Source organism: Saccopteryx bilineata, chromosome 1 (assembly GCF_036850765.1).
Source record: "Saccopteryx bilineata isolate mSacBil1 chromosome 1, mSacBil1_pri_phased_curated, whole genome shotgun sequence".
Lineage (NCBI taxonomy): Eukaryota > Metazoa > Chordata > Mammalia > Chiroptera > Emballonuridae > Saccopteryx > Saccopteryx bilineata.
This window is the reverse complement of record NC_089490.1, coordinates 392,290,293-392,305,485: the sequence shown is the minus strand read 5'-3', so window position 1 is coordinate 392,305,485 and position 15,193 is coordinate 392,290,293. Positions and strand designations below refer to the sequence as shown.

Below are 15,193 nucleotides of genomic sequence, written 5' to 3'. Positions count from 1 at the left end.
AACCTAGGAGGAGCTAGAAGGCCTCAGGTGGTAGAATCTGCTCCCCTTTCTCTCACCCTCCTGGCCTTGACATCCTGATGGCTCTAAGCCCCCCTCCCGCCTTTGAGGTCTTGAGCCAACAAAGCTTATACAGAAGAAGATAAAATAATAGAATTTTTTAATAAATTTTTTTTCCCAAACAACTTCCGTTGATCTTCACCACACAGGGGCCACTGTGGAGAGGAAAGTTCTTTCCAGGCCCCCTATAAAGTGTCCAGGGTAGACTTAGGAGAAAAGTATTCCTCCAGGGTCAGGAGGCTGAGGGGGGCGAAGAGAAGCAGGGGTCCAGGGTCAGCCTGGCCTGACCGAGGCATCCCTCTGCAGGGCTCGGGGTTGGGCTCCCTTCCCGGCGCTTCCTTCCGAAGGCTCTGCTGGTGGAAGATTCTTTGCAGACAAAAGCTCCTCTGAGTCCACGGTGGGCCCTGGGAGAAGGGGTCGGAGCCTACCTGGGATGCGCCGCCCCAGCCTTGGGCTGGGAACGAGTTAATGGCTAGAGTTGGGGATAATCTGTCGAAACCACCGGACACAGCCTCTTGAGGCTGCCTTAAACCAGCATCCCAGGAGGCAGGGAGAGGTGGCCTGGTCCCAGCTGAGAGAGGAGCAGGGAGTGGAAAGGGAGGCAGCAAGGCCAGGGGCGGGGATTGGGCCAGAGCCGCAGCTGGGGGCCGGGGGCCACCCCACCCCTGCAGTCTCAGCGCCGCAGTCAGAGGAGGTGGGGCGCCAGGAGCAGGAGGCAAAGCAGACGCGTGGGGAGCCCGGCCGAGAGCGCGGGGCCGCTGGAGTCCGGGGGCGCCTGGCAGGCTGCGCCGGGGCACGTCTGCTCCCCCCTCTGGTCCTCGCCCCCGTACCCCCCCCAGTAGTCGTCCTCGGTGGGCGCGTCCCCGCCCTGGCGCTCCCGCGGGTCTTCGGCGGGCAGGTCTCGGTAGAGGGTGGAGGGGTCGGCCGGGGGCGCCCCGGCCTCGGCCACCCCGTACAGGTGGTTGGAGGAGCTGTTGCCGCGGGCGCGGCTGCCGGGCCGTGTGGGCGCGGCCGGCGGGCAGGCCTGGAAGTCGGCCTCGCGCAGCGCGCGCAGGTCCCGGCCCTGGCGCTCCGGGGGGGTGGCGCAGGTCACGTCGGAGCTGGACACCCGCGCGCGCTGGAACCAGGCCCAGAGCGGCCGCGCGCGGCAGTCGCACGCCCAGGGGTTGGCGTTGAGCCGCAGGAACTCGAGCGCCGGTAGGTCGGCCAGCGCCTCGCCGGGCAGCGAGGCCAGGCTGTTGTTGAACAGGTAGAGGATGGTGAGGCGGCTCAGGCCGCGGAAGGCCGCGCGGTGCACGCCCTGCAGCCGGTTCCCGTGCAGCAGCAGCCGGTCCAGGCCGCCCAGGCCGCGGAAGACGTGCTCCGTCAGCAGCCGCAGGCGGTTCCCGTGCAGGAAGAGGTGGCTCAAGTTGGCCAGGTCCGCGAACAGGTCATCCTGGGGGTAGGGGTGGAGAAGAGAGTGGGCCTGAGACGGGTCGGGATGTCTCCCGCGGGGCCTGGAGGAGGGGAATGGAGGGAGCGCGTGGGAAGAATCGAACCGTTCCCTTCAGAGCCCCGGGTTGGAATGCTGCCTCCCCTAACCTAGTTAGGGGTTAATGTGGAACAAGTGATCTAATTGTGGCCAATGTTTCTTAAACTTTAGGGTGCATCAGAATCCCTGCGGATCCCGAAGCACTGCACTCAAGAGTTTGTGATTTAGCAGGTGTGGCCAGAGAAATCTGCCTGTCTTCACAAGTTGCCCAGTGGTGATGGTGACTTTCCTGGTCAGAGGACCACACTAGGAGGATGAGAAGCTCTGGCTAAGCATACAGACAGAGGAGCCTGACAGCCTGACTTCACTTTTCTCTCATTAACTGACTGCGCCACCTTGAGCAAGTCACAGGACCTCTATGCCTCAGTGTCTTCATCTGTAAGATTGGAGATTAAATGAAGCAACATGTATTAAGATGCTTAAAACAAGGTTTCCGTATGGCGTCCGAGTTTGCCATTACTGTTAACTTGGCCGAGCCAGTAATCTCTCTAAACCTGTTGCCTCATCTATAAAATGGAGATGAACGTACCTTCTCCTGGGTTTGTTCTGAGGATTAAAAAAGCTGATCCACATAAAGAGTAAGGGTGAAGTGCTGGGCACAGTGCCTGGCACGCTGGTATGCCGCCCAGTGATGATGCCCACAGGCTCAGGAGTCACAGCCCCTGGTGCCAATCCTGCTTGCCCTCTTCCCAGCTGCTTACATGGGGCAAGTTATTGAGTCTCCTGGAGCCTCCGTTTCCGTTTCCTCAGTCTGTTTAACGTGGAGGCTGCCCCACCCCCGCCCCTGCCCAGGGAAGGTTAGATATAAGGGTACAATACCTAGTAGGCATACAGACCACCACTGAGAAATAATGGCTATTACGACCATAGGGGCTCATTTAGATAACTGACACCCTTTGCCTCTAACAGAGGAACTCCCTGGGGCCCAACAGCTCTGCTACTAGGCTACGATATCAAGGGGACCAGGTGCCAGCTCTCCCCCATCCAAAGGTAGCAGGGGAGGGAAGGAAGGCTGTCGCCTGATATCCTGCACCACTGCCACCCTTAGAGGGGTAGTCCCACTTGTCTGGGGCTGGGGGTGTGTGTGTGCCCAAATCAGGCCATGTTTGTGTTGGAAGGGTCTTGGATTGTGGTTCAGAATATATGGGGGTGTGTAGGGGGGTGGGGAGCTCCACGGATGGGAGGGGCAGGGGCTGGATTCTGCATTTCAACCAGCTCACTAGGGTGTCACTGGTGATCAGCTCCAGGGTTTACCAGTCCAGCCCACTTTTTACAGAGAAGAGCACTGAGACCCAGAGAGATGGAGGGCTTGCCAGAGAGGTGAGCAGAGCACCAGGACCGAGGTCCTTGCTTGGGGATGCAGGACATCACTGTGGTCAGGAAACCCAGGAAGTCTGATTCTCAGGGACACAAGCATCCTCTATGCTCAAGCCAGTGCACCCTGGGGGCCTGTTTCCTGGCTGTGGCTCATCTACCCTTCCCTGTCTGGGGCGATGATCCCCCACTCCACCCAGGAGCCCGGTAGGTCGAAGGCCCTCAGGTTGGGGGAGGGCACTGACTCCCAGCCCACACCCACAGCCTCCACCTTCCTGTGCTCCTGCGTGTTCTCGCCCCCTCCCATCTGGCTTCCGCCCTCTCTGCTACAGGAACTGAGTCTGCCAAGAACCCTCCTCTTGGCCACATTGAGATCCGTCCCCCTCAACCTTCTCAGCTGCCTCTGACACCAGGATTCTCCACCCCCTTTGCCGCTCCCCATTCTCAGCTCAGGTAGCCGGCAGGCTCCCTGAGCCGCTGTGGCCTTGGGCTGGCCCAGCTCGGCCTGGAACCCCTTCCCTCTTTCCTGCTCACCCAAGGAGTGGGCTGAGTCCCTTCCACTCAGACGCCCTGTTAGGGTTGCTCTTTTTTATGGAGTGCCAGTAAGAGTGGGACCCACCAGAGACATCTGGTGAGACCGTCAGCGTTGGCAGGGTATGAGAGAGGGCACTGGCGAAGGAGCTTGGAGGCCCGGGGAGGTTAGCGGGGGAAGAACGCCGGTTCAGAGCCCTTAGGGAATTCGGGTGCTTTTGGCCCACAGCCCCAGTATTTTGGGGCTACAAACTTCCTTGATTTCAACCTCCTCTCCTTTTCTTTTCTCCCTCAGCAAAAGTCCTGCCCCTTTCCTCTCTGAGCCTCAGCCTGGGGGGGGGGGGGGTCCGTTTCCCCTCCCCCCATCCAAGCTGTTGCCAAATCCCGCTGCCACTTCCGCTGCAGCTCTCAAATCCGGTCCTCCTCTCTCCACCGTTTAAAACCATTCTCTGTGCATTAATAAGCTCTTGACTTTCACAGCCTCGCCCTCCCCCACCCCCCTCCCTATCACCCCCTCCCTCTGGGCTGAGAGCTCTGCTAAAGTCATCTTCTTCCATTTCCAAAACCACATTTCCCTCACCTCCCCCAGCCAGTTCACAGCTCTCTGCGTCCATATGGAATCTCAACGCAGCATCCCTGCCTCTGCCCCCCCTCCGGACAGCATCCTGTTCTTAACCTTGTCTCCTTCCCACCTCCCATGCTCCAGTCTTTGGCACCAGTGGCTGAGCTGTGTGACCTTGGGCAGCTCCAGTTACCTCTCTGAGTCTCAGCTTTTTCTCTGTGAAACAGGGATTTGAGAGAGTTAATCATTAAGATCCATCCTCATCTGATATTTATGAGTGAGTGAGTGAGCCCTGGAATGTACCTCATTCATTCAGCAAAGCTGTACTGAGTACTGAGTGGCCACGCTGTGCCAGGGCCCCCCACTCAGAGTGCTCACCCATCTACGTCCCGTGTCATTGTCACGGTCTGCGTCAGCGTGAGCAAGCAGCTGACTTACTGAGCTTTAAACCGTGGGCCACGCTCTGTGCTATGCATGTCCCATGTGAGGAACCTGATGGTCACGATCCTATGAAGCAGCTAATGTCATTATTCCCCCTTTCGGAGAGTAGGAAAGGGAGGTTCAGGGAAGGCAAGACACTTGCCTAGGGTTCAACAGCGAATATGTAGTAGAATGTGGATGTGGACTCAGTAGACAGGGCTCTGAGTCAGACAGACGTGGGCCCGTTCTGGGCTGTGCCCTTTACTAGTTGGGTGACCCTGGACCGTGCCACAGCCTCTGTGTCCTTAGCTGTTAAATGGGAGAAATGATGCTTACTCTGAACCAGACCTAGTGCTGAGCTATGGCTCTTTAAGTGCCATCTCCTTTCATCCTCACAGTGGACCCCTGAGGTACAGGTCATTTCCCCCATGTTACAGATGGGGCCGTTCAGGCTTAAAGTGGTTAAGTAACTTGCCCAAAGCCACGTTCAAACTCAGATATGCCTGACTACCAAGACTGCTCTTTGTACGCCATGCAGGCTGCCGTAACGATGAAAAGAGAATGGTGTCCTTGTCACCTGGTTCCATTCAAGTAGGAGGTACACTCCAGGAGAGCAGAGACACTGTCTTGTTCACTCCCGGGTCTCTGGCACCCAGAACACTGCCTGACATGTAGTAGGTGCTCAATACATGTCCGCTGATCAGTGAACCACCTGGCACAGTGCCTGGCATACAGAAGACAGTCTGTTACTTCTAGTCCACTCCATTGCCGTTTCCACCTCCTTTATTCTTAAACGCTGTGGGCCTCTTGCCTCCTCCAGCGCTCTGCTCCAGGCAGGCCCAGCCCTAGCCTGGGTCACACCTGCACTTCCTAGATGTCACCCCAGCGCGTTTCCTCCCCTGCCTGTGGCATCTCCCCGCCTAGTTCCTTCAGGCAGCTCACAGCCTTCCTCCTCTCTAAAGGACCAGGTGTGAAGATGCCTCCTTCCCACGCTCGCTGCCGCTGCCGGTGACATTCAGGCCAGGGGTCGGGGGCGTGCAGAACACACACTTCCCACTTCAGGAGATCCCTAAAACCACTCAAGATCCCCTTTGCACAGGCCTTTCCTGTCTCCAGGTCCTGGCCTGGGAGTCACTGTAGGATCCGGTTCTAATGACGTGATGAATCTGCACTGAACCATGTGCTGTACAGGGTCGGGCAAGGTAGGTCTACAGTTGTTCACGTGGAAAATAATGCAGTCATTAATAAATAATAATACAAGAACAACTCTGTTTCATGTACGCCCCACTGTAAACCGGCTTTTGCCTCACCCTGTGTATACACAAGCCAGTTTACTCTTTGTAGCCATTCTTTGTGGAAGGTATTATTTTTATTATTTCCTCATTAACGATGAAGAGACAGAGGTTCAGAGAGGAGAGGCATCAGGCCTACAGCTAAATAAGTCAGAAAATAGGGGAGCAGGGACTTACACTCTGACCCCAGATTTCTCACTGTGAACCACAAGTAACTATTGAGAAGGAGGTCAGGGTTTCAGGGGTGGTCCCTGAATGTGGCCCTGTGCTGAATGAATCTATTATGATTGCCATTTTATAGACGAGGAAGTGGGGATTGAAAGAGGTTTAGTCATTTATCTAAAGTCCTATAGGAGCCAGGATTTGAACCTAGGTCTGGTAGACTCCAAAGTGAGTGCCTTCAAAATCAAGCCCACGCTGCGCGGCTGCGCTGTAGGGAACCACCGCCCTCTGCCCAGACAGGCCCGAGCGGAGAGTTCCGAGTGATGGAAATGCCTGAAATGTCATCAGCCCACGCAGGCTCATGTACCACCAGCTCTGCCTGGTTGGGTCGCCTCAGGAACTTCATTCCATGTCCTGACTGCCCCTACCTGTTCCTACCGCCAGACAGTTGTGAGGTTAAACGTGCTGGTGAGAATGCATGAACCCCCATGAGGGCAACGGTTCGAGAGACTTCCTGTGTGGAGACCCCCATCTACAAAGCCATGGGACCCTCGGCCTCAGTTGACTCATCTGTGAGGAGGTGCAGGCCTCTCCTGACAAGGCTGTAAAAATGAGGCGAGATGGCTGAGCACAAGGGAGGGAGTGTCCTGGGACCCACCTGTGGCCCCTGTATCATCCTTGAAGTTGACCCAAATCTCCAGGATGAATGAGGTCCAAGATGGGCCATTTCACTGAGATCAATGTTAAGTGAGGCTTGTCTCTCTTTTTAAATAGTATTTTAACAAGCATTTATCTAAAGCTTATCGTATGCCAAACACTATTCTAAGTGCTCTACAAATTATTCATGCACTTAAATTTATGAAATCCCTAGGAGATGGGTGCTGGTGCTATGCCCATTTTACAGATAGAAAAACTGAGGCTTGGGGGGATTAAAAAAATGTCACACACTTGTAAATGCCAGAGTTGACACCCATAAAATCCTTAGCCCAGCACCCAATACATAGCACATCTTGTAAGTGGTAGTGGGTGTTATTATCATTATGGATGCAGTCATAATAGCCACAGCATATTTTTCCAAAATACCATGGATAGCAGTTCCCCTGAGCCCCTGAATCACGGTTTTGCTTTTCATGACTTCAGTTACCCATGGTCAACCATGGCCCCAAAATATTAAATAGAAAATTTCAGAAATAAACAATTCATACGTTTTAGATTGCATGCTGTTCTAATTAGCGTGGTCAAATCTCAAGCCATCCCACCCAGCTGTGAGTCATCCTTTGGTCCACGTCTCCATGCTGCACACGCTTCCTGCCTGTTAGTCACCTAGTCGCCGCCTCGCTTATCAGCACAAGGGTTGTGGTACCACAGTGCTTGTGTTCAGGTCATCCTTATTTTACTTAATGATGGCCCCAAAGCCATTTATGTGACTTCTATTATAGTAGATTGTTATCATTGTTCTACTTTATTATTAGTTATTGTTAATCTCTTCTTGTGCCTACTTTAAAAATTAACCTTAGGCAAAAAGTACATATAAAGTTCGGTCCTGTTGGCAGTTCCAGGATCCACTGGGGTTCTGTGACCGTCTCTCCCGCAGACAAGAGAGGGGGCTACCACATTTCTACCTCTGTCTCTCTCCTGCACCTAGAATGCTACCTCTGCGAAGACGGGGGTTGTGTTAACTGCTGTATTCACAGCGCCTTGCACATAGTGGGTGCACAATACACGTCTGTTAAACGATTCTTGCCATTGTTATTATCTTTATCAGCATCGGCCCTGACCTGATGTTCAGATCAGGACACTGGTGGCCAGTCAGGCTCCAACCCGGCTGGGATGAGGATCTGCGTGGGGAGAAGGGAGAATTTGGATATTCTCGCCCGTCCAGCCAAGGGCTGTGGAGCCCAGGGAGGGCTTTCTCCCGGAGTGGTTTGGACGGTGTGTTATTGCTTCCTGGGGAAATAGACCGGGAGGCTTTGACTGTCAAACAGTCAGCTTCACAACAACAATAAACACTACTTAGATCAATAACAATAACAATAAATAGCAATTACTGTTATTCCTCCCGTGTCCAGAGCATCTATCTTCCACCCACTGAACAGCCCTTTACCCTTTTTCTTCTCCTTCTTCCCTTTCAGTGAGACAACAGGTTTGGGGATGGGAATCGGAAAGGGTAGGGTTTCCCCTTGTCCCACGACCCAGTGGGTTGGAGGGAGGTGGAACCTTCTGCGGGACACGAGGCTGTGGGAGGGGGCGGGGGCTGGAGAGAAAGCAGCCATGCAGGCCTTCGGGCCTGGCTGCCTGGGCAAAGGCAGGGCCCCCGTCCCCCCAGCGGGCAAACAAGGGGGCACGGAGAGAGCACGGAAATAGACATCACCTAGACAGACATGGGGGTGCGTGTGCAGTGGGCGTGTGAAGGGAGATAGTCAGAAGACTCAGACAGACGGGGGAGGAAGGCTAGTGAGAGAGCAGAGAGGGGCATCCAGGAAGGGGTTAGGGGGGAGAGGGGGAGAAAGGGAGAGGGAGAGAGAGAGAGAGAGAGAGAGAGACAGCATGGGAACCAAATAGCCGTGCACAGACAGACCACCTGAGGATCACTGAGGAGACCAAATGGAGAAAGGCCCTGGGCAAAGTGAGAGTGGCACACTTGGAAAAGGGTCCGACACGCACAGAGGTGCTGAGAAGCTGAGGCAAGAAGGGTGTCCTGGGGAGAGAGGAAGGACACACACAGGGACAGAGGCGCGGGGGCGGCGGGGGCGAGCGCACGCTGGGGGGCGGGGCGGCTCACCTGGAGGTGGAGCAGGCTGTTCTCCTGGAGGTAGAGGTACTGCAGGCTGACCAGGCCGCGGAAGATGTTGCCGGGCAGGCTGCTGAGCTGGCAGCGGTACAGGTGCAGCGACTGCAGCCGCTCCAGGCCCTGGAAGGTGTCGGGCTCCAGAGAGCGCAGGTGCCGGTTGTCGCCGAGGTCCAGCTCCTCCAGGGCCTGCAGGTGGCGGAAGGTGCCCGGGTAGATGGTGGAGAGGTTGTTGGAGAAGAGCCACAGAGTGAGCAGGTTGGGCCCGAAGGTGCCGGGCCGCAGCGTGCGGATGAGGTTGTTCTGGAGGAAGAGTCGCTGGGTGCTGGGCGGCAAGGACAGCGGCACCGAGGAGAAGTTGTTGGCCTGGCAGCTCACGGTGGGCGGGGACGAGTAGCAGGTACAGAGCATAGGGCAGCTGGGGGCCGCTGGGGGGAGGGCCAGGAGCAGCAGCAGGAGGCAGGCGGAGGCGGGACCTGCGGGGAGAGTGGGACAGGCCTTCTGGGACGGCTGCCAGGGCAGGACTGCCGCCAGGGGCCTGCCTGCCCACCCCTAAGGGCCAGGAGGAGCCTGACGCTGGTGGGTGCGAGGGTTCCGAGCGCAAGCAGCCCTGGCCGCTTCTACTCTTTGAGACCTCTGGTATATTGAAAAAATGATAAAGAAATGACCAGAGGACACTGTGGAAAGCACTGTGCTGTGTTGGAAGTTGTTTCATGAGTGGTCATCCTTTTCATTCGTTTCCACTGCAGCGGTTTGACTATGTTAACTGCCAGGCTTCTCTACCTTGGCATCGAGACTCGGGGTTTTGAGAGTCCAGTGACTGCTCTTTGTTGGGGGGGGACAGCCCTCTATGATGTCCTATTTAGGGTGTTTAGCAGCATCCTTGTCCTCTACCCACTAGATGCCAGTAACACCTTCCCCCTGATCATGACAACCAAAATGTCTCCAGACATTACCAAATGTCCTCTGGAGAGCAAAATCGCCCCCATCTGAGACTGGCTGAGACTAAATTGAGATCTTTTGTGAATTTAAGGTCAGTGCAAAATGGCCCTCTGGCTGCCCTGGGGGCCCAGCCTCGCTGAGCCCCGTGGTGGAGACAGCCCCCACCTTCTTGTGGCTTTCACCTTGGAAGAACGAGTCTCTCCACTAGGAAAGGCCTTACGGCCCAGGGGGCAATGGGTCTCTAACTGGGGCCACCAGCCCCTGGAACAGCATCAGCCGGAGGTTGGGAAAGAATGCAGCTTCCTAGGCCTTGCCGGTGCAGGACCAGAATTCCTGGGCGAGAGCCAGGGAATCTGCATTTCATACCCTGGGCTCTTTTCTTTTAAAGTCACTTAAAAATTTTTGTTTTCAAAGTAGCTTTTGAAGGTTCATGCTTCTTACAATGCAGATGGATAAGCAGTTCTAGGGAGACTCAAGGGCCAGGGGGCCAGTGCCTAAGCCCCTGTATTTCTGCACTGGGGAGGGGAGGTCATCCATCCCTGTGCCCTGGCTTTCTGGCCCTCAGTGTAGCTGGGAAAGGTCGGGTCAGAACTAACTTGACCTCTACTCTCTATCACGACTTCCATATGACTCCTGGGATTTTCTGCTGGCAGGTTTGCCTGGGGAGGAGGGGAGTTGCACCCCAAGAGCCAGGCAACCATTCCCTGGGCACACATCCACAGAGCACCTTCTTCCCAAGCAGTGCGCTAGGCCGACAGAGGCTGAGGGGAGGAAGACCGAACCTCAGGCCCAAGGACCATCTCCAGGACTCCCTGGGGTTCAGGGACCCAGGAGAAATTGAGGGGTCCGTGAATGTTTGTGATGTGATGCGTGGCACCCCGTGAGTGCCGTGTGTGTTGCCTATGTCTGAGCTGAATGCACACCACAAGAATTGCTGCTGAGCCCTGGTGTTCGCGTGACACCCATGGACCCCAATACGGTGTGGACGCTGTGGGTGCTCTGTGCTCCTCCCATGGGGGAACACACAGGCGAGGGTGGGGGACCCCAGGCCCGATGTGTGTGGTGCTCCTGCTCCTCAGTTTGGGTTCTTGAGCCCCCAGCACGAGCAGCCCCTCCCGCCCCGTGGCCACCATGCAGGGTGAGCGTGTGAGAGTGTGTGCTGGCTGGCCCAGCGTGTGTGTGAATGCCGCCCCGTGCGTGTGTGGGCTGGTGTGATGTAATACGCAGTGACACAGCGCTGCTGTGCCATTCGTTCACACCACCTCCGCGCTTCTCGGCCCTTCTCACCCCTCCCCCGTGTGGCGTTTCACGATCACTTTCTCCCGAGTTTCTCAGAGCCACGTGGGGTGGAGGAGCATGTCTCTCAGCCCTCATCCGAACCTGGCAGGGGTAGGGGGGGAGCAGGTAGGGAACCACCTTGGGTGGCTTTCAGCAGGGCTGAGGTCTGAGGCTGAGAGCAGGAGATTTCAGAACTGGAAAGGCTCTCCAGGTTCCTCTGATCCAAGCTCTTATTCTATGGAGGTCATCACTGGGGTTCAGAGAAGGCAAGTGACTTGTCCAAGGTCACACAGCAGAGTAGTTGGCAGGGAAAGGACCAGAAAGGAATCTCTTGATGCCTGGCCAGGGCACTTCCCTTCCTGGCAGAGTCACCCTCTGAGCTCGCTTCCCCAAGGACTTGACACCAGAGAAAGCCAAATCCTTCTCTGATCCCTTAATCCCACCTCTTATCCACAAGCCACCGGCCCTAGGGAGGCCCAGCGCTCTTCCCCCAGGCCCTAGGGCTGCCTGGCACCCCAGGAGAGACAGAGGGAAGGTTGCCATCCCAGGGCACTCCGGAGTTGGGGGCGCTCTTGCGCCAGGGAGCAGGGTCTCTTCGGGCCTGGAGGCTGAGCTCCGCAGCCCTGCGGGAGCCAGCATCCCTCTACCCACCACTCTCTGGCTCCTACTTCCCCACAGAAGGGGCTCCTCATTCTTGCTCCACACCCCTCCTTCTTGTTCTCATATATCCCCCATCATGGCCCATCTCCCCAAGCCTGAGGCGTGGTCCTGGCAGGCTCTTCAAGGAGGGGCATTGAGCGGGGCCCCTCCATGACAGCTGCTGCGTAACAGTGACTCTGTTGCCATTTCTGGCCCTCGCCGCCATGCAAAGCAGCTGTAACCCAAGGAGCCTCATCCATAATTCAGGCTGCAGCTCTCACTGGAGGCGAGGAGGAGGGGAAGGTAGGGGCACTGGGTCTCTCTTCCCCCAGGCCTGGCTGGAGTGCTCCTGGGCTGAGGCAGTGCCCCCCCCAGCTGTGCCTTTCTGTCCCTCCCCCCTCCTGTCCCTGCCCAGAGTGTGCCCTTCTCCTTCTCACCACGGCCCCGCCTCCGCCCCTGCTTCTCCTGGATGGCTCTTCACATCGCTGCCTCCCTCCAGGCCTCCTCTCTGTCCAGGACCACAGACCCACTCCCAGCCCTCGTTTTGTGAATCCCTGGCAAAGACTGGGGCGAGACGTGCAGGGTGTCAGAGCTGGAGGGGGCACCTCAGTGGCCCTCCGAGCAAGCCCCTCACTGCCCGGGAAACACCACTGAAGGCTCAGTTTCTGAGTGAGCAGCCCTGGTCTGCTGACCCGAGTCTCTGACAGTCTGTCTTCAGTGCCTTTCTCGAAGCTTCATGTCATCTCCCAGGAAAGCCCTTTCTAACAGAGTCCCCACCCTCTCCGCTAACTCTATCCTCTTTCCTCAGGTCAGCAGGTAATGGCTGGAGTTGCAAGGGAGTGGAGAGTAGGGATGGGGCAGAAACCATCTGTTATTAAGCACCTATGTGTGCCAGGTACTGTGTTTGTACATGTCTTTATAGACATAGAATACAACCTAACCCCCGTGAGATCAATATTATGGCCCCAGCTTGCAGAGGAGAGGTGGGAGACAGGAAAAGAGTTGCCTCAGGCCATACAGTTAGGACAGGTGGGACCCAGAATGGACAAGTGCATGTCCAAAGGGACTTCTGGTTTTTCTTTGGGAGACCTCACATCACCCCAAGGAAACTGCCCCAGAGTGCGAGACGCTGTCCTCGAGGTGAAGGGAAGACAGAAGTTGCACTCAAGTGCACAGGGCTGGGCCAGCCATGACACTGGGTCTGTTCGGCTGTTCAGGGTCAAGGCAAAGAAGGAATCAAGGCTCTCTCTGCAACTTTCCTCTCCTGGGCTCCAGATTGGGGCTACTTTACAGGGGAGGCTATTGGGAGTCAAGCAGAGATGACCAGTGTCCAGAAGATACGGCCAGAACTGACCAGGGGAGGGACAGAGACAGGCTAGAACATGGTATTGATCCCGGAAGGCTGAGGTGCTCAGAGCCAAAAAGAATCCATTCATTGAGGGACAACTGTCAAGGACTCTGAGCTATCACCCTGGACTACCAAGGCTCAGAAACAACCCCCCCCCCAGCCACACTTGGGTTCAGAGGCTCCAGTGAAAGGACCCCATTGAAGAGGAGGTGGATGGACCCAGAGCAGAGGGCAGGAGCCAGGGTGCCAACCCACAGGGCAGGAGGCCCCAGGAGAGGTGTTCCCTGGAGAGAGGGCCCAGGCCTCTGACTCTGAAGGAGGGTCCCAGATAAGAAGCAACAGCTCTACACCCAAAAGGCTGGGGAGGGCCGAGGGCCTGCGGGCAGATGCTGAGGGGGCAGGGGCTGAGAGGTGGGAGCCAGGAGGCAAGACACAAGGGGCTGGGGAGGCAGCACGGTGCCGGTGCTGGTGCTGGTGGTTTGGACTGCTGCAAGCAGCTTCTCACTCTGCCAGAATGTAACATCCCAAAATAAGCAGTCGCCGTGGTGGTGGCAGCGGCAGTGACAGGATCCGACGTGAGGCCCCCAGATATATATGGCAGCAAGGAGCCAGCCAGGGTGCCCACCCTCCGAGGCTGCCGGTCCACTTGAATGTCCTCCCCTCTCTCCCTCACAGCCATCCCTGCAAAGTCCTGAGCTCTGAGCCCCGGGTCTGGCCCACCAACCACTCCCTGAGAGAAGGGATATGGCAGGCAGGCGCTTTGGGAACGGAGGGCTTCCCACGTGGAAGTGGTTACCAGAAGCCTCTTTGTCTCATCCCTGGCAACACCCCTCCACCCCCACCCCATCCCTCTCCTCCATCCCTTTCCTTTCCTCCTCCCTGCCTTCCTTTCCAGCCCTCGTCCCACCCTGGCACCAACTGCCAGCCCCTCTCCGACCCAAGGTTCCTATCCCCAACGCTAATGCTCACCCTGACCGTCTTCCCCGTTCCTGAGGCTCCCTCTCTACCCACCGCCCCCGTCCTTTGGTTTCTGATCTTCCCGTTCCCCTTTCCTTCTAGGTGCCGAGGGTCCCAGGGTCTTTCCCACGACCCCCACCCGCCGATTCTCAGGCTTGTCCTCACCGTTCCCCTAATCGGGTCTCCCTGCTCCTTCCCTCTTCCTCGGCCCTCACCCGGGTCCCACTTCCCGGCACGCTCTTCCCGTCTAACCTTCATTCTTCCTCCTCTTCTTCCTGCCCCCGAACTCACTCCTCCCCTCGCCACTTGCTCCCTCTGCGGACTGCCCCCTCCCGCCCTCCTCCCTCCTACCCCTGCCCCGCCCCGCCCCCAGCCCCTGGCTCACACCCTCGGCTGTCACTCAATCCGTGCAAGTCTCCCCTTCCCGGCGCCCTCCATCTGTTCCTGGGGGGGGGGGCGGCATTTGGATTTCTCTCTGCCCCTCCCCTCTCAGACAGCCCCCTGCCCACAGCCCTCGCCCTCTCAGGTGACTGGAAAGTGCTGAGGCACCGGGCACGAGGAGTTGCTGAGTCGGCGCTTCTCCAGCCGGCCCGAGTCCTCCGCGTCCCCAGGAGCAGGTGGAGCCGGGACAGCGGAACCTGAGCCTCCCTGCCCCCTCCGGGCCCGGTCCGCCTGGCCCCTGCGTCCCCTCACGGTCACGAGCTCCCCACACGTCCCCGCAGGCTCCGAGTCGGTGCGCTCCTCCGCCCGGCCCGGCGGCCCTGGGGGCGGGGCGGGACCCCGGGCCGAGCCCGTCCCCTCGCCGGCCGCCCCCACCTCCGGCAGCTGCCCCACCCTCGGACCCGGGGGCGGGGGCGCCCGGCGCCCCTCCTCGGCGTGCCCTCCGCCCTCCGCCCGCCTGGGGTTCCTACCTTGCAGCAAACGCCGGAGCCCGGGCAGCATCTTGTCTTCACGCTCGGGGGAGGGGGCGGCGCGCGGCGGGGGGGCGCTCCCACTCGCTCCCCGAGCCCGCCAGACGGACGGCGGGGACTCCGCGGGGCTCCTGCAGGGCCCGGGAGTCCCCGGGCGGCGAGGCCGGCCGAGGCGCTCTACCCTGCGCCCCCCGGGCTGCGGGCCTCGGGAGGAGCCATCGGCCCCGACGGGACGGGGCGGGGCGCGACGGGGCGGGGAGGGCTGGAGCCGGCGGTCGACGCCGGGTGCCGGCGCCCCCCAGCAGCGCAGGCGGCGCGCGAGCCCGTCAGTCTGGGAGTCCGTGCGCCCCGGCTGCGAGCCGAGCCGAGGGAGAGTGGGGACAGCGAGGATGCTCTTCCCAACCACCCCCACTCCTTCCCGCACTCGCTGGCTCCTCCCTCGATCCCTAGCTTGCCGACTT

The 15,193-nt window shown here is 58.2% G+C and overlaps 1 protein-coding gene and 1 long non-coding RNA gene across 2 annotated transcripts; one reads left to right on the top strand and one right to left on the bottom strand.

Annotated features, from left to right (window-relative positions):
* Nucleotides 1-177: 177 nt before the first annotated feature.
* Nucleotides 178-14,991, bottom strand: RTN4RL2 (reticulon 4 receptor like 2). Its single transcript, XM_066253973.1, has 3 exons — nucleotides 14,733-14,991; nucleotides 8,652-9,133; nucleotides 178-1,492 (listed from the first exon to the last, which is right to left on the bottom strand). Exons 1-3 carry the CDS (start codon nucleotides 14,761-14,763, stop codon nucleotides 743-745), a joined length of 1,263 nt encoding a protein of 420 aa, XP_066110070.1. The 5' UTR covers nucleotides 14,764-14,991; the 3' UTR covers nucleotides 178-742.
* On the top strand, nucleotides 1,342-1,998 carry LOC136320828 (uncharacterized). The gene is made up of 2 exons (XR_010728377.1): nucleotides 1,342-1,474; nucleotides 1,700-1,998. It is a non-coding gene; the product is annotated as an uncharacterized lncRNA (long non-coding RNA).
* Nucleotides 14,992-15,193: the final 202 nt, after the last annotated feature.